At 37.7% G+C, this 19824-nt stretch overlaps 1 protein-coding gene across 1 annotated transcript in view; it reads left to right on the top strand.

The window, feature by feature from the left end:
- UHRF2 (ubiquitin like with PHD and ring finger domains 2) overlaps positions 1-19824 on the top strand; it is a 196825-nt gene that overhangs the window by 166452 nt on the left and 10549 nt on the right. Inside the window, exons 10-14 of the mRNA XM_007946320.2 lie at positions 9995-10101; positions 13349-13511; positions 14370-14510; positions 16196-16292; positions 16621-16778. Of these exons, the coding sequence (XP_007944511.1) occupies positions 9995-10101; positions 13349-13511; positions 14370-14510; positions 16196-16292; positions 16621-16778 (666 nt within the window). The remainder of the gene's footprint in view (positions 1-9994; positions 10102-13348; positions 13512-14369; positions 14511-16195; positions 16293-16620; positions 16779-19824) is intronic.

The following is a 19824-nucleotide window of genomic DNA, read 5'->3' as shown; positions in this document are numbered from 1 at the left end:
TGCTCCTCTGTCTGGGTTCCTGGCTTTTAATCCTCTTTCTCCCACTCTCCCATCCTGCTGCTTTGGGTGTGCCTGAGATCCCTCTCCTCACCTGGATCCCTGCAGCTGACTGCTCCTCTGTTATACATGGAATGTATGAAGTATGAACTTGGGAAATTGCAAGTCACCAAAAATAAGCATCAGTATCCTAGGCATTAGTGAGCTGAAATAGACTGGTGGTGGCCATTTTGAATCAGACCATCATATGATCTATGCCAGGAATGACAAATTGGAGAGGAATGGCATGGCATTCATTGTCACAAAGAGTGTTTCAAGATCTGTCCTGAAGTACAGTGCTGTCAGTGATAGGATAAAAATCATATATGCCTAAAAGGAAGATTAGTTAAAACTATTCAAATTTATGTACCACCCATGAAAGCCAAAAATAAGGAAATTGAAGATTTTTACCAACTTCTGCAGTATGAAATTGACCCAACATGCAATCAGGATGCATTGATTATTACTGGTGATTGGAATGTGAAAGTTGAAAATAAAGAAGAAGGGCCAGTAGTAGGAAAATAGGGCCTTGGTGGTAGAAATGATGCCAGAGATTGCATGATAGGATTTTGCAAGACCAATGACTTACTCACTGCAAATATCTTTTTTCCACACATAAATGGCAGCTATATACAGAGACCTTACCAGATGGAACACACAAGAGTCAGATCGATTATATCGGTGGAAAGAGCAGATGGAGAGGCTCAATATCTTCAGCCAAAACAAGGCCAGGAGCTGACTGGAATACACCATCAATTGCTCATATGCAAATTCGACTTGAAGTTAAAGACAATTAAAACAAGTCCACGAGTGCCAAAAATAAATATGACCTTGGTTCTGTCCCACAGATTTAGAGACTATCTGAAGAATAGATTTGATACATTGAACACCATTGACCAAAAACCAGAATTGTGGTATGACATCAAGAACATCATACATGAATGAAAACAAAAGGTCATTCAAACGACAGGGAAGGAAGAAAAGACCAAAAGGGATGTTAGAAGAGATTCTGAAACTTGCCTTTGAATGGAGAGTAGCTAAAGCAAATACAAGAAATGACAAGCTAAATGAGATGAACAGAAGATTTCAAACAACAGCTTGAGAAGACAGAGTAAATTATTATAATGAAATGTGCAAAGACCTGGAGTTAGAAAACCAAAAGTGAGAACATTCTTGGTGTTTCTCAAGCTGAAAGAACTGAGGAAAAGTATCAAGCCTCAAGTTGCAATATTGAGAGATTCTATGGGCAAAATTGTGAACAATGCAGGAAGCATCAGAAGAAGATGGAAGGAATACACAGAGTCATTGTACAAAAAAGAGTTGGTCGATGTTCATCTATTTCAGTGTGTGGCATATGATGAGGAACCCATAGTATTGGAAGGAAGAAGTTGAAGCTTCTCTGAAGGAATTGGCAAAAAACAAGGCTCATGGGATTGACAGAACACCCATTGAGATGCTTCAACAAATGGATGCTGCACTGGAGCCACTTACTCGTCTTTGTCAGGAAATTTGGAAGACGCTACCTGGCCAACTGACTGGAAGAGATCCATAATTGTACCCATTCCAAAGAAAAGTGATCCCACAGAATGTGGAAATTATCAAACAATATCATATGCAGGTAAAATTTTGCTGAAGATAAATAAAAAATGATTGCAGTGGTATATTAACAGGGAACTTCCAGAAATTCAAGCTGGATTCAGAAGAGGATGTGGAATGAGGGATGTCATTGCTGATGTGAGATGTATCTTGGCTGAAAGTAAAGAATATCAGAAAGATGTTTACTTGTGGTTTGTTGACTATACAAAGGTATGTGACTGTGTGGATCGTAACAAATTGTGGATAACATTACAAAAAACGGGAATTCCAAAACACTTAATTATGCTCATTAGGAACCTGTACATAGACCCAGAGGCTGTTGTTCAAACAGAACAAGTGGATACTGCATGGTTTAATACCAGAAGGGATGTGATTAGGGTTGTATCCTTTCACCATACTCATTCATTCTGTATGCTGAGCACATAATCTGAGAAGCTGTACTGCATGAAGAAGAACCTGGCATCAGAATTGGAGGAAGACTCTAACCTGCATTATGCAGATGACACAGCCTTGCTTGCTGAAAGTGAAGATGACTGGAAGCACTTACTGATGACTCCAGTCTTGTGGTATGGGTTATACCTCTACCTAAGGAAAACAAAAGTCCTCACTAGACCAGTAAGCAGCATTGTGTTAAATGGAGAAAAGATCGGAGTTGTCAAAGACTTCATATTACTTGGTTCCACAATCAGCACCAATGGAAGCAGCAGTCAAGCAATCAGACATCATATTTCACTGGGCAAATCTGCTACAAAAGACCTCTTTAAAGTGTTAAAGAGCAAAAATGTCTCTTTGAAGACTAAAGTGCACCTAACCCAGGCCATAGTATTTTCAGTAGCCTCATTGGGAAAGAAAAAAAACCAAACTCGGTGCCATTGCGTCAGTTCAACTCATAGCGACCCCTCCTTGGGTTTTCAAGGTGGTATGTCTACAGAAGTAAGATTGCCCAGTCTTCCTTCCAAGAAGTGGCTGGTGGGTTTGAACCACCAGCCTTCTGGTTAGCAGTCAAATCCCTCAGGTACTACACCACCAGAGCTCCAGTAGCCTCATACATATGTGAAAACTGGACAAAGAATAAGGAAGGCTGAAGAAGAGTTGATGCCTTTGAATTATGGTGTTGATGAAGAATACTGGAAATACCACGGACTGCCAGGAGAACAAACAAATCTGTCCTAGAAGAAGTACAGCCACAATGCTCCTTGGAAGTGAGAATGGCCAGACTTCATCTCACCTATTTTGGTCATGTTGTCAGAAGGGACCATTCCCTGGAGAAAGGTACCATGCTTGGTAAAGTGGAGGGTTAGCAAAAAGGAAGACCCTTATTGAAGTGGGTTGACACAGTGGCTGCAGCAATGGGCTTAGGTACAGCAGGGATTGTGAAGATGGTCCATGACTGGGCGATATTTTGTTCTGTTGTACATTGGGTTGCTATGAGTCAGAGCCAACTCCATGGCATCTAACAACAGTAAGCTTAATGAGGAAGTTTAGGGATGAGGGAGCATTTCAGTAAAATGAAATATTAAAACAGTAAAATGTACATTGTTTGGAGGTAACCTAATATAGTTTTATTTTCAGTTTTCATAATGAAATGTTCATTTGTTCATTCAAAATCTACGTTCAATGTATATACGTGTTCTCAGGAAAATAGAGTTATTGAGACTGTAACTGCTAAATTAGTCACATTAGTTCTATAACCAGCTACAAATGGTAGTTTAATATACAGGTATTATAATCAATCTTTGCTTTCCCACAGTGCTTATGTAGTTCATCAGATAAAATTCTTCCTATCAAAGACATAATTTTACAAAATGCCATCCAGGGCTGAATTCACAGGTATATTTTCCTTGGTAATACTTATTTTTAAATGGTTTAATCCAGAGGAAGAATCACTTATTAGTGAAAATTGCAATCTATTTGGATATTTTTAGCAGTCAACTTTTGTGGTTAAGGGAACTTAAAATTTCATGAACTAATTCAAATATTAGGAGCTCTGGTAGCATAGTGCCTAAGGCACTTGAGTGCTAACCAGAAGGCTGGCGGTTCAAACCCACCAGCCACTCCTCGGAAGGAAGATGGGGCAATCTACTTCCGTTGTGATACTGCCTCGGAAACCCAAGGAGGGGTCGCTATGAGTCAGGTCTGACTCGACGGCACATAACAACAACAACAACAACATTCAAATATTAACCTTTTGACACTTTTCAAAAAGTGTATTTGAGGATCTTTTCCCCAAATTACTAACTTTATGGTAAGTCACTTAAGTTTTTGAAGCTTTAAGTTATGTATTTCATATTTTCAAAAAGCAGTTAAGAGACACAGATACAATAGAAACTAGAAAGAAATGGATTATAAATTTCTGGATTTCCATCTTTTATGATTCTAATTAAATGTCTCCCAGTTCCTGTGTAGCCATGCACTGGTTTTATTTGCTTGCTTTCATGAGATGTTATAGTGATAAATTAGAATAGCTTTTGGAGAACCTCAGTAGGTAATATGTTTTCAGACAAAAGTAGACAAGTTTGCTACTTCCCAGAAAGGGAAATTGGGCAGTGTCACGTTAAATATACATGGCACAGGAATATGGTAATGGAAGTATTCATGTTAATCCTTTGCATCTCTTTTACCATGCATATTTTGGAGCTTTACTTATTAGAAATATTATATAGTTTGTTACAGTCAGCACTTAGAATTTTTGTAAAGTTCTAATAAAACACATGAACTTGACGTGGCATCTCTTTACCATTTGTTTTTAGCATCTGTTGTTGTTGCTGTTACATGCTGTCGAGTCGGACCTGACTCTTGACGACCCCTCCTTGGGTTCCTGAGGCAGTATCACTACGGAAGTAGATTGCCCAACCTTCCTTCCGAGGAGTGGCTGGTGGGTTTGAACCACCAGTCTTCTGGTTAGCAGTCAGGTGCCTTAGGCACTGTGCTACCATGGCTCTGTCGTTGGTTGTAGGCACTGACCAAATTATTTCACTCTAGTAAACCTCAGTTTCCTTCTGTGTGAATAGAAAAAAAAAAAATTGTATCATTTTATATCAGAAGGACAGTTATTGATATTAAATGCTGTAATTTATATAAAACTCTTAGCAACAGTCACATAGCAAGGACTCAAACATTAGTTATATTGTTTATTGAAATTTATTTTAAACAGATGAATGTGTCAAACATGCAGTTGTAAAACTAAAAGTGAATACCAAGTTGAGTGGTTATTATTGTAGCTTCCTTCCATGTTTTTATTATGGTTACTAGTCAGACATTAAACATTTGTGGAGAAACTTACTGATGAGCTGTTAATACTTAGACATAGTCAAAATCTGTCAAATAGTATAAGGAATATGTTACTTTTTTAACAATGGCATAATTATATTGCCAGCTAACATATTTGGGAGGTATGAACATATCTTGTAAGCATTTTCAATCTCTTGATCTGTTATTGTAGGTAAGTATAATTATTGCCAGCTAACATATTTGGGAGGTATGAACATATTTTGTAAGCATTTTCAACCTCTTGATCTGTTATTGTAGGTAAGTCTAGCAACAGGAATAGGTTGGGAAAAACCTAAATAAGCTTTTTCTCGTTCAGAAGAAAATCTGTTCTGGAATATTTTATTTGGTAAAATATTCATGGAGTTGTTTATCTTTCTTCTTTTTGTCCACATGGACATGAAACTATTGAGTACCTGCTGATAAACTAGTTAATATTTTAGCCCAGTAACTTGAGAATTAATACAGTACTAGTTTTAGTGCCTTGTGTTTGAGTAACCTCACTTGAGAAATGAGGACCCATAAAGATGATCAGCATCTTACTGTGGTCTGAGAATTAGTTTTTTCAGTGATCCAAAGGAAACTCTGGAGCCATGCTGTCTTGGTTTGTGTCTTTTGCCATGCCTTATTTAGCTGTGTGACCTCAGACAAGTTATTGAACCTCTGCTTCATCTGTAAAATAGAGCATAAAATACTACTATAAAGGGTTGATATGAAGGTTAAATGAATTACTCATACATACAGTCCTTAGCCTGATCGATTCCATGCACACAGTAAGTGCTAGGTAGGTATTATCAGTAGTGGGGGTAGTACCCAGTTTTGCAGACATGTTAGGAGTACTAGGAGTTTCTTGGTTTATATGGATAAGCACTCAACTACTAACCAAAAGGTTGGTGTTTTGAACCTATCCAGAGACGTATTGGAAAAAAGACCTGGCAATTAATTTCTGAAAGGTCACAGCCTTGAAAACCCTATGGAGCAGTTCTGATTTGCATGCATGGGGTCACTGAGTCAGAATCAACTTGACAGTAATTGATTTAACTGGTAAGGGATATTATGAGGGAGAAGCTGGCTAAAAAAACAGAACTGTACTGTAGACAGCCATGAATGTCAAGCTAAGGAAATAATGCTTTGGGGTTCCTGGTTAGTAGTAGCTGTCAAGTCAGTTCTAACTCAATAGCAACCCTTTGTACAACACAATCAAACGTTGCCCAGCCCTGTACCATCCTCATAGTCATTGCCATTCTTGAGCCCATCATTGCATGCAGCCACTGTATCAGTCCATTTCATTGAAGGTCTTCCCCTTTTTTGCTCACCCTCTACTTTACCATGCATGATATCTTTCTCCAGGGACTGATCCCTTTGATAACATCATGAAAATACAAGAGACGAGGTCTGGCCATTCTCACTTCTAAGAAGCATTCCTGCTGTACTTCTTCTAAGACAGAGATCCTCATTCTTCAGGCAGTCTGGTATATTTAATGTTTTTCACCAAACCACAATTCAAATGCATCAGTTCTTCTGTGGTCTTCCTTATTTGCTGTCCAGCTTTCACATGCAGATGACTATAGACAGCCATGGCATATTAGTCTTCATAGTGACATCTTTGATCTTTAACACTTTATAAAGAGGTCATTTGCAACAGATTTACCCAATGCAATACCTCATTTGATTTCTTGACTGTTCCTTCCATGGATATTGATTGTGGATCCCAAAACAATGAAATCCTTGACAACTTCAATCTTTTCTCCATTTGTCATGATTGCTGATTGGCCCAGCTGTGAGGGTTTGTTTTATGTTGAGGTATAATCCATACTAACGGCTGTAGTCTTTGATGTTCATCAGTAAATGCTTCAAGTCTTCACTTTCAGCAAGCAAGGTTGTGTCATCCGCTTATGGCAAGTGGTTAGTGAGTCTTCCTCCATTCCTGATGCCGTGTTCTTCAAATAGTCTCTTGATTATTTGTTCAGTATACAAATAACCCTCAACATACTTTGGGTTAGTCAGGGATTACTAAAAGCTTCTGGGAAAAGTTTAATGATCTTAATTTTGTTTTAGGGTGATTTAGTTTTTAGGGGAAGTTGAAGAGAAGATTGGGATGAAGGTCTCCTGATCTTCAAGTACTAAGTACTTGATAAAGGTGATGGCAGGAATGGGAGTATTCATCTTACAACTTTAGGAACTTGGGAGAAGAGTAGAGATTGGGAAATAGATGGCGCATTGAGTTCCTTGGGGCAGCACTGGACCCCGTGTAGATTGCACTCTGTGCATGTTCTTCCTCGGAGTAGCCTTGCTCATACTACTGCCTCACAGGCACAGCTCAGTGGGTCACAGACTAGAAAGTGTGACCAGTTGAGGCTGATCATTTTTCCATAGGAAAAACTAAGTGAATCTGAAAGAATAGTGGTGGGTTCTGATAGTCTACCAGTTCCTTATTTCCCTGTTGATAATTAAAATTTTTTTGTTAGTTTTAAGGTTGAAGTACAGATGAGTTAGTGGTATAGAATTTTAACCATGTTTACTTGATTATTTGCAGCTTGAAGAATAATCAGAAATGTTTCTTTTTTAGCATCACCAAAATGATAGCTTTAAAAATTGAGGTGGTTATGAATATGGTATTATGAAATCAATCAGGATACCATTTGGAAAATTTTTTCCCCTTTGTTACCTAAATTCCCCCATTTAATTCAGGCTAGAGATATTTCCAGCTGGTTTTTTAGTTCCTTCAGTCTTCTGATGGCCATTGTTACTGTGACCACAGAGATGTAGGTATAGGTCCACACACCACCAACTGCTGTTTTCGTTCAGATACCTGACTGCCAGATCCCCACACCTCATCTCTTCATTTTGGTTTTGCCACAGAAGGAGCAAATGTACTTGGCATGTTTGCTGATTTCAGTTTTCTTTCACTATTTTCCTGAGAGAGGTACCATAATATGTCCCATATCTACTGATGATCCTGATCTTGATGCCATATCACAGCATGCTAGCTCCAAGCTCGAAAGCTGGAAAACTCAGTTTTGATAAATTTAAGAAGTGTTCTGGATGGTTCTAGATCTACTTATTTATTTATTAGAATTCCTTATAATGGAATATACATTAAAGATGAAATAGCCTAATGCCTTATTCTTTAAAACAAAGACCTAAGTGTGGTATCCATTTTTATTGGATCAATAAAATGTGAATTAGAAGTTTTTGAACGCAAAAAACACTTTTCAAACTGTGGAATTTTAGTTATGGCTTTTAATAGTGAGGAAAAATAAAATGCCAATAATTGAATTTTGTAATAAGCAATTACAATTATCCCCTGGTTTTCAAAGGTTCACTTTATGCCACTTCACTTTTACAAAAGACCTACATTAGTATCTGTTTCGCTAACCCCAAAAAATTGGAAGAGGATTTTCACTTTCGCAAAAAAGGTGAAAAACAAAACCAGCATTCAGTGTTTGTTTTGCAGCAAGCTGTTGAAGAGGCAGTGCGCACCCTGAGCAGTGAGAGTGGTGTCTCCTAGCTTCTTCCTCAAAAACTACACTCAGCATCAAGCCACCATAGCTTTGAACAGTGTGAACACACTACTACGTTAGTGTTATTTTAGGTTTTATTGTGTTACTTGATATGATTTGGTAGATTATTTTTTGGGTCTGGAAATGCTCAAAAAAATTTCTAATACAAATTTATGATAATTGTTTTATGCCATTTCAGCTTATAAAAGCTTTCATTTGGAATGTTTTGCTTTTGGATAGTGGGGAAAACCTATATTTAGTAGGAAAATCCTCATTTTTTTAAGGTCAATGTGAATGGATTAAAGTGATCTTGTATTGAAAAATAACATTATTTAGCTAGTGTTAGGAGCTCTGGTAGTGTAGTGTCTAAGGCACTTGACTGCTAACCAGAAGGCTGGCGGTTCAAACCCACCAGTCACTCCTCGGAAGGAAGATGGGACAATCTACTTCCATAGTTATACTGCCTCAGAAAGCCAAGGAGGGAGGGGCCGCTATGAGTCAGACGACACAAAACAACAAAGCTAGTGTTACTAGCATTAATTTGTGTACTAATAGTTTCTTTTCTCAATTTATTTTGAGTATTGAATCAGAGACTTAAGGCCAGCCTATAAATGTGTAGACACTATAGAAATATTCCAGCTTTTTTTTTTCCAGTTAGATACTTTATACTATTTTCAAATTCTTTTCCACACTTTTTTTTAAAAAAAATACTTTATTGGATTTTTGTTGAAAGTTTACATAGCAGGTTAGATTCCCATTTGGTAATTTCCACGCAAATTGTTCAATAGCATTAGGTACATTTATCACAAGTCAGCATTCTCTTTGTGTTCTATTTGTTCCATTTCCAGTATTCTAGTTTCCCTGCTCTCTTTTGAGCAATTGTTGATCTTTTGGTTTCATACAGATGATTTTTATGTACAGCACCAGTCTTACACGTAATAGCCTTTATTTTGTGTGCCGCTCTGCAATTTTGCTAAAACATTATCTCAGAGTAGGCTCAGTTCTGGGTTTAAAGAGTGTCTCAAGATGATAGTCTCAGGGAGTCCTCTGTCCTCTACTGTTTTTATGGTAGTTGATTGTTCCCTCGAATGTAGATGTGGGAACCCTTAGAATGTGAAATGTGTGGGGAACTTACTAAGTGTTAAAAGTTTAATGTGAGGTTTTTAGGTAAAGTTGCTTTATAAAACATAATGTCAACTTTAGGTTTTGAGATTTAGCAGCAAACAAATATATGGTGGAGAATTCAGTTATAGAATGTTTATTAAAGAACCTACAAACTAGTATTGATAAGTTTATTTTAATAACTTTCAATTAAATGAAATACAGTATTTCCAACTCATAGGACCTCTTTTAGCGTTATGTAGATTATTTGGCTATACATGAGAGTAGCCACCTCTGGAGGTGGTAGAAACTATAACTTCAGATTGGAAGCTTTGGATCAAGTTATGTAACTTGAAGGTATACAGCACACAAGATGGAATTTTAATTTTGCCTTAACTGGTAGATACTAGGCATAGCATCCTAAACAAATGTTCTGACTCTGAAACAAGAAGTGGTAAAACTGTGTTAATGGAGAAAATCTTCTCCTACAGGACCGAGGGGATGAGTTCACATACACTGGGAGTGGTGGTAAAAACCTTGCTGGTAATAAAAGGATTGGTGCCCCATCAGCGGATCAGACACTGACAAACATGAACAGGTACTCTTCGTTGTTAGAGTTGGTAAATAAACTTAAGAGTCTTTAGAACATGGGCTTTGCATAAAATAAAAATTTGATTATGGGACTTACACTTTTTAAGTTAATTGCAGGGGAGAGTTTTAATTGGGAGTTAAAAGGATCTAAAATTCAAATCCCATACCTGATTATATAATTGTTTATAAGCATTCTAACGTATTATAGATTATTTCTTAATGGCATATTTCCCAATCTTACATTACACATTGACACCTTTAAAGGAAAGGAGCCTTACACATTTTCAAGTGAAAGTGAGCAGAAGGTGTCTTATCTTCTGTACCATAGGCCAGAGATTCATAATTGTTAAAGTGACAAACTCCCTTTAGAGGAGGTTCACTAATGTGAAATGGGGTTATATGCTGGTATCACTTCTATGGGCATAAGCGAAACATCAGATAACTTGATCGGATCAGCATTCAGGTGCTTTTAGGATACTAATGAGATGTCTTTTAAATGTTCTAAAAGGAAATGTTTGGTGAGTTACAAAAGTTACATTGTCTAACTAAGTCACCTTAAGGTATCACTGGGGCCACCATGCACTGGCTTTTTATTTTGTGGAAATAATGATACTCTACCTCCCGTGGTAACAGAAAATTTAATAACTTTGAAATGTTGATTTTATGAATGTATGCTAATAGCAATATTAATAATACATTAAGCAACCCAAACCATCGGATAACAATTACTACATTTTAACTTGTCATATACTGGTCATTGTTTGGTCATTTTGTAAAGCTGAAAATTTTTTGCTTTTTATTATTAAAGGTATTTTGTGGGTTGATTGAATAGAAGCCAACTTATCCACTTCCTTGAGTCTAATTCTGTCAATTTTAAGCAGTATTCCCTTAATTTCTGATTAGTGTGTGAAGTGAAAAATGATTACAGTATGTTTTTAAGACTTTATTGCTTATCAGGTTACATAGAATCTCTGTTTCCATGTCTTCCTTCTATATTATTTCTGACAGTAGGATTATTTTACTGAACCAGCAGAGGAGACAGGTCAGATTTGCTGGTGAAAACATTCCCAAGGCAGGAGTGAGTCCCTTACTTGTCTTTTTTCTAGCAAAAATGAGCTAGAGACCTCCAGCTCTTCTGGAGGAATGATCTTAAAAGTTGTTAGAAATATTTTGATGTGGTTCTGTCAGTGAAAATGTATCTTGAATTTGGAAAAGGGCTTTTTCAAATTGTCAAATCTGAAAGTTTTATTTTCCCTTTGATTATAATAGATTACTTTGCTTGGATGAGACATCTTTATAACTAATCCACACATGTAATGTCCATGGTGGACTGAAGTTTTTGAATAATAAAGTATGCCCCATTCTTTGTTATACCATCTATTATACCGTATGTTACAGTTGGTTTAGAAAATTACTGACAAGCAATGAAAATGTTTACTGTAAAGGGAAGATGGTGAAAAGAAAATAGTAGCTCAAAACAATTCAGAATTATCAGAGAGATATTAATACACTGACGGGTAGTTTATACATTAAGCTGTAAATATGTCCTGTGACTGTAAGATCCTTTGGCCTACCTGTATGTCTTATAAAACATGAAAACATAAGGTGAAGGCCCTTATCCTTTCTCGATTAGTGTATGGCCCAATTCACTTTTGTTTATCAGCTCAGAGGTAGTTTGACACCTATTTCTTGTTTCTATTCCTATTTCTTCCCAGCTCTTCCACTTTAAGAAATTAAAGAAGGTAGCAAGGTAACCTGGCCAACCTTTATTAGGGAAGTTAAAGATAACTAGTTGGTTGAGCTGCAGGTAGAGTAATGGAAGAGCCTTATTGCTGTTTTGCCGAGTTTCATCCCCTTGGATTTGATTGAAATACCTGAACAGCCTGTGTCCTTATCTGAAGCCAGAAGTGAGTCAACAGTGCCAGTTAGTGGTGGCAGTCATGACTGAAAGAACCTGTGAACTAAAGCATTTTACCCAGTGGCATAAAGGTAGCACTTACCCTAGCTCTTAAAGGAGATGAAGTATGTATATCTCAACAAGTATTCCATATATAAGACATAGAGTTGATGGCTATATATTTTTTCTATCATATTTTAATGCAGCTCCCTTTGTGTTGTTTTTTTTTTTTTTTTTAAAAAAAGATAGCTTTGTAAGCTTTCTAACTCCTTGACCACAATGAAACACTTCTCTAAGTTCATTTACTTTAAAAATACACCTGTGGTCAAGAGATTTCTTTTCAGTGGTTAATCATTGTCTTATGGCATATTTTTTTTTTATTTGAGCCTGCATAAAAAGAACTGTCCCAGAAAAGGTATTTTGTATCTTAATTGATTTTGCTAAATTGGTTATACTAATTTAAAAAAAAAAAAAAAAAACTTAATGTGTTCTCTATGTTTTCTTTTGATGTAAATTAGAAGTAGGTGTCTTAGAGGGAAAATATTAATTTAAACAGATCCTGATTTCTTTGGTAGGATTAAGTTCTCCCAAGAAAGATCTTTTAATACCTAATGCTCTTGCTTTTTAATTACTAGTAAATGAGTGTACTTGCAGGAAAGTTTCAGCTAAGTCAGATGCTGCTTCCAGCTCTGTTTCTTCTTGACCTTGTGTAATCAGTAAAATACAGTGATCGCAAGCTGTCAAGTCTTTAAAGTCTTATTGTCACAATTTAGCACAGGCATTTGGATGCCTCCTTTTTATTTAAATTTCTCTTTTACTGGAGTCTTTCAAAGGGTGTTCTCATATTAAACTTGTTCTTAATAATCTTCTAACTTTTAAGGAATCTTTATTGCCTGGGATGTGGAAAGTAGACCTAGAAAGGGCATTTGTACCTTGCTAACATTTATTTTTCTGGATTTCTTTCTACATTATTCCAGCAATTTACCTCACTCCCTTCAAAAAATAACTTGCTTTAGTTTTCCAACATTCTCCCTCCCCTGAACAAACGTTACTTAAAGAAAATTCCATGTATTTTTAGTTGTTTTCTATTATACGTGGCACAGATGTTATTACTTTCAGAAGAACCCTACAGGCTATCTGAGAACCAATCCCCTGGCTTGGGGGTGACATCAGAAAACTGATTTGTCTTCTCTGCTGGTGGGGGAAAGCATAATCCTATTATCTGGAATAATATGGAAAGAATCATAGAATCTTAACCATCAGGTAAGGCATAATTCACCTTTTAATTGAGCTAATGATTCGATTATATACTTGAAGAAAAATTACTTGGTATAAAGACTTTGTTTTATTTTTTTAGGGCATTGGCCCTAAACTGTGATGCTCCATTGGATGATAAAATTGGAGCAGAGTCTCGGAATTGGAGAGCTGGTAAGCCAGTCAGAGTGATACGCAGTTTTAAAGGGAGGAAGATCAGCAAATATGCTCCTGAAGAAGGCAACAGATATGATGGCATTTATAAGGTGCTCTATCTGGCATGACATCTTGTTAGTCATTCTTCCCGGGCTTTCAAGTCAGGGTTGCCAAAGGGAACTACTGGGGGTGGGAAAGAGAGAAAGCCACCTTGATTGATACTTCTACTTTTTCTGGAAATGTAAGAGATACACAAAGTGAGCTCAGGACTTCGGTACTTTTAATTTTAGGCTTACATGCCTAAGAGCTGGATTGTATTTGGGGAAAAAATTTTTACATGGATAGATTATCTGTGATAAAACCATTTTGGTAACTTGCCGTTGTAGGTCTGTATTCTTATGTACCCTTTCAGAATGATATGATTCTAATAGAGTTACAAAGCAGGGCATATTATATTGTCGAAAATAATTGTTTGAAAAATAGGGCCAGCTATAGGAGCTCTGGTAGCATAGTGGCTAAGTCACTTGCCTGCTAACCAGACGGCTGGCGGTTCAAACCCACCAGCCACTCCTCGGAAGGAAGGTTGGGCAATCCTACTTCCGTAGTGATACTGCCTCGAAAACCCAAGGAGGGGTCGCTATGAGTCGGGGCCGACTCGACGGCACATAACAACAACAAAAAATTACTATAATTTTTCTACCCAGTGTGCAAAATTCAGTTAATGAGTATAACCTTGTTAGTATACCATATTAATAGCACTCTTTACTTCCCTGAGAATTGTCTTAATATGAAATATGGTCAGAGCAATATTGTGAATATTCTTAATTTACTACTCTTACAGCAAAGCGAGTATCTTTTGAAGTGGTATTTAGTTCTGGCACTTTTATTTCAGCCACTAACATTATTATGACATTATAAGTAAGTCTAAACTTTAAATCTCAAAGTAGTACTGATATAATATGATTTAGGTGGTGAAATACTGGCCAGAGATTTCATCAAGTCATGGATTCTTGGTTTGGCGCTATCTTTTAAGAAGAGATGATGTTGAACCTGCTCCTTGGACCTCAGAAGGAATAGAACGGTCGAGGAGATTGTGTCTCCGTTTACAGGTTAGATTACATTTGTCTAGTCCACTTGTATGTTCTTAAAGATGTATAGCTCTGTACTATCTATGTGCTTTAACTCTGGATCTAACCCACGGCAATTGATGGGTGGACTATAAGGGGTGAGGAAGGGGACCAAGTATGTGTTCAGAAGGAGAAGAGTAAAAAAATAAAGCGTAGCATCCTAGGCATCAGACTTCCCTAGGACCCAGAGTTGTGCTTGAGAAGGGCCAAGCTTATCAATAAAAAGTAAAATATTTCCACTTCATTTGGAGATGCCTTAAAGTGTAAGGAAAAGGGATAAGTAAACTTTAGATTAGGAGACCTTGAGAAGGGGCATTTATCCTAGGGACCTGGGGATTTATTGCTGGTAGGGGGAGGAGGGCGGTGGCATATAAGGGTGGTCTGCTTTTTGCCCTTCTCACTTTTCCTCACCCCTTTTCTCTCCCCACCTCAAAGCTGCTTCCCTGCCCTGTCACCATCTCTAGTGCTTTGCCTCCCCCTCGCCCCCACTTTGCCCATGCTCAGCTGTTGATCCATAAGACGTTGCTAGTTTGTGTGCATAGTGGATGGTATGGCTGTATTCCCCCTTCTGCCTATACACCCTAGACTTCCCTGACAGTGACTTCCAAGCACGGTTTGAGCTCATCCCCGCCATTCCCCATTGCTGTGCTTCCTACCCACTTTATCATTCCCCTGGCTCTGCCAACCCTGCATGCATAGGGGCTGAACTATGGGCAAGTGTCTGGCCACCAGGCAGGTGAGTGTGCGTCTTCCAGTGCAAGTCTGATTCTGTTTTTGTTCTTTTTAAACACATGGAATTGATTATTTCCTTGATACTCATCAGCTGTTAAAATAAGTACTAAAATAATACTTTTAATAACTAAATAGTTTTTAAAAAATTATGTCAGATTCATTTTTAAAAGCTTTTTCAGATGCCACAGTTCAGCAGAGTATTGTTCTAAATAGATTAGATTTAAAACTATGAACAGAAGCATATAATAATATGACTGATGAGGCCTGAAGCATGATGAGCTTTAGATATGAGCATTATCACAATGCATGGAATATGTGTGTGTGTGTGTGTGTGTGTGTTAGCCAGTAAAGAGTAAGGTTAACAAGCTGACTTTTATTCCTTAAAATCTTACCCTTATCTGATAGAGAATTCAGCAATTTAGTGCTGTTAGGTCTTCTCAATGTTTCTTTTCCCTGTAACTTGGAAAGATGAGAAAATTGCCCCTCCGTTTTTTGTTAGATTGACCCCACAATTTAGTATAAATCCATCTATATAAATATCATTTATTGTGCTCTATGATTGATCTTCACTTACCTTCTTATCTGGATTCTACTTTCTATCACTTCCTCAAACTGTTCAAGCCATATATAGTCACAGGTCCTGCAGACTTTACCTTTGATCTCTTAGATCTGAAACTATGAGTCCTGGAAAGGTGATTGTGTTATAAAATATCTCAGAATCAAAGCTGTATGTTTTTACACTGAATTTGGAATTTTAATAGTCTTCTGTGAATTCTTGGTCTTTAAATGTCTACTTCTTTTATATAAAATCTTTCAGTTTAGGGATAAAAGCATAGGCGACTCCTATCCTCTCCTTTTTTTAAAGTTTCTCATCAGTATCTAAGACCATCCCTCTCTGTGAAGCTTAAATCTACATTGTACTTTTTCCTCATCAGTATCCAGCAGGTTATCCTTCAGATAAGGAAGGGAAGAAGACGAAAGGACAGTCAAAGAAACAGACCAGTGAAAACTCAAAAAGGCCTAATCCAGATGGTGGGTAATGATTGCAGGGGATAAAGCCTAATAACATAGTTTCTAATCAGGAGAATTAATTGAGAGACTCATAATACATTAAGAGCAAAGTGAAAGTGATTTTTGGGGGTTGGGGGGTTGGGGGGAGGAGTGAATGGGTCTTTTTGTGTATTTTGATAGTGTCAGAGCCTAAACAGCAGCAAATAAAATATCTTAAAATCCATGGTAGATGCTGCTTTATGTGGACTATCATCCTACTAAACATTACTGGCACTGGTTAACACATTTGCTTCATATTTCTACTTAGAAATATCTGTAAGTCTGCTGATGTATTTTTTAAAAAATCTAGATGAGTGTCCAAGTGCCTCCAAAGTGGTCAAGGCATCAGACTCAGCAGAAGCAGTTGAGGCTTTCCAGCTCACCCCTCAACAGCAACATCTGATCCGAGAAGATCGTCACAACCAGAAGCTGTGGGATGAAGTGCTCTCATCTCTTGTGGAAGGACCGGTATGTAAACAGTGTTTTTTACGTAATGTTCTAGTATTGACAGATGATAAAGAATAATTTCTTTAAAATATATGATTTTCACATACCAGCCAAAATGTGATCCTTCTATCCAGTCTTCTTATAATTTCAAAACTAATCTGAGGTGATGCTTGAATACTTGTAGATTGACTTTAGGTTTTTTAGACGTTGGTTTTTGACTTACCAGTGCTTGGTACTTAGTTATGTTGCAGAACTCTTCTTGGAAAAGATTTTCAGTTGTGGAACATGCTTAATCTAAAATACATCAGAAAATATTTTGTTGTACATTAAACCTGCAAAATCTAGAACTTATGTAAGGTAGAAACCTGTCAGAGAAGGTAAACTCAAATACAGTCCAACCAGCTAGAGCTGGAACTTGATATGACTGTCTTACTTTTCTGGGTCTCACAAGTTTTCTGCCTTTGGTGAGTTGTAGTCTTACCACTTTTCTGTCATTCATTTTACTGTAGAAGATACAGTAAAATCTACAAAAGCCAGAACGTGTATAAGGCAAAAACTTGTCAGAGAAAGAAAACTCAAGTATTTTCCACTAGAACTTGTGAGACCTAGAAAAATAAGGCAGTCCTGTCAAGTTCCCGCTCTCACAGGTTTCACTGTACTTCACAATTACCTATAGCATACATCTTTTAGCAGCTCATGCCTGCATGTTCCACTTAAAGGTAAAACAAACCAAGGTTGATTTAAGTATTTCATATATTTTTAATTTTTTTCTGTTTTTTGATAATCATAAATTTTTCAAAGGGAAAAGAATCAAAGTAGTGTGGATTTTGTGTTAAGCTGTGTTTTGCAAAAGAAGCATTCTTTTCAGATCTCAGAAGTTGGAGGTTTCAAATGTGAATTGTCTATTCTTTACTTATTGAGGCTCTCTTCTTGCTTGGAAATTTGAATCTTCTAATTTATTAGATATCAACCCTCGTCATGTGAAATGCAGTTACTTTTCCATGACATGTAGCTATTGTGAGGGAGCTCTGGTAACTTCTGTTTGAATTCTATCTTGTCATCTTTCAAGTAATCTTTTCTTTCCGGTGATTCCTTTGTTTCTCTCATTGCATTAGCAAGAACTTCTCCAGTGTCTGGAATGGATAGCTGAGGATACCGATAATGCGTTTTCTATCTAGATTTAAAGGAACTCATGCAGAGTTTTTTTCACAGTGACTATCATGTTGCTTTTTGTTTGAGAGGTATTTATCATTATCATATTAAGGAAGAATATTCCTGATAGAATTTTTAAACTATTAAAAATGGGTGAATTTTATTAAATTCCCTTTTGATTTATATCAGAGTCACTATTTCTGTTAGCCTATAAATATGACATTGAGTTATCCTTAGCTGAATGAGGTTTACATGGTTGGAAAACAGAAGGCAAGTGATTTAGCTCTGTGAAAGGTATTACTAGCTGTTTTGGTTACCTCTAGTGCTGCTCTAACAAAAATACCCACACATGCATGGCTCGAATAAACAAAAATTTATTCTCTTAAGTTTTGGAGGCCAGAAGTCCAAGTTCAAAGTGCCAGGGTCTAGGGGCTGAGTGAAAGCCCCTCGACCTTGGGCTTCAGCTCTATCTCCTGCTCTCAGCCCACTGAAACTAGAGGCTTTTCTTCACTCAGGCAGCTGTTGGCTGCTGAAGCTGACAAACCCAAGGTTGACAAGTAACAAGGCACCGTCTTGATATTACCAAACCACACAGCAAGCCATTGATTCAAGTCCAGAAAATGTCCCAAGATCGGCAGGGCGGCATGGCAGGCTGCTGAACAATGACTCGTCCACATGCCATAAGTTATAGACCATTCTCAAAGCTTCTCCTTACATACAAGAAGCAGACCACATCCTTAAAGCAGCTACTCATCTGCTCACAGCAGATTCTGCCATGGAATTGATTGCCAGTCTCGTCACGGGGAATAACTACCACCAGCTGCCCAGCCTCTCAAAACCAGGCCAAGCCAAGTTGACATACAACCTTAACTACCACACTAGCTTTTTAGCTAAGAGATCAAGGCATAACAATAATCAGACTCTGATCAAATTCGTTTCCAGCTGAAACAAGCAAGATACAGTAAACAGTTGTTTTCACAGTCTAATTAATCTCTGGTTGGGTCACATACCACTGGTTAGTGAAAATACAGGTGACCTCCAAGTCTGACTGGGCAGGGGACAAGTTGCTATAAAGATTCAGGAAAAAGTCATCTGAGTGTACATGAAAGTTCTTGTTTCTCTGGATGGTGTTCCATTGGTGGCTGGATCTTGCATGCCTAGGTCAGATATTGTGACCCTGCTATTAGTGATTACTGTGGACGTTTATATGTTATTACCCTGGACAGGTTTCTTGCATTCTGGTCGGACAAACGAGTAACACACTTACTCAAGCCAAAAAAATCAGGTGTTAGCCAACAGTGACTTTTAAGTAAGCACATATTTTAAATATGTTTGTACATTTATATCCATATTGCTTCCCAAGTCCCTACATGATCTGCATCCCTGTGTACCTCTCCAGTCTTCTCCCTTGCTACCCTCTGGCACCCAAACTACTTTGGCTACAGTGGTCTTTGTGGTGTGGAAACACACTCGCCTGGTCCCTGTCCTAGGCCTTCATACAGGCACTGCCTCTCTGCCTAGAGTTTGCTTCCCTGCAATCTTCACGTGCCTCACTCCTTCAGATCCTTTTAAGTCTCTGCGTAAATACTGTGCTTGGCAGGGAGACCTTCCCAAACTACCCTTACTAAAATAAACAAATGGAAAACACCAGACCTGTCATTACTGAATGGGACACATGGTGTTACAGAATAGAACTTCTCCATAGGATTTTCTTGGCTGTAATCTTTATAGAAGATGGCACCACTGGATGGGTACAAACTACTAAACTTTAGTTTAATAGTTTACCACAGACCATTTACACTACCCAGGGCCCCAGGGTTACAGGTGAGCAGAGACAACTCAGGGACGCCCAAAGTAGCAAGCGGGAAGAGCAGGAGAAAGGGGATTAAAAGCCAGGAAGCCAGAGAGAAGAGCA

This window comes from Orycteropus afer, unplaced genomic scaffold (genome assembly GCF_000298275.1).
Source record: "Orycteropus afer afer isolate SDZICR_OR568_19922 unplaced genomic scaffold, OryAfe1.0 scaffold00156, whole genome shotgun sequence".
Classification (NCBI taxonomy): Eukaryota; Metazoa; Chordata; class Mammalia; order Tubulidentata; family Orycteropodidae; genus Orycteropus; species Orycteropus afer.
This window is presented reverse-complemented; position numbering and strand designations above follow the sequence as displayed.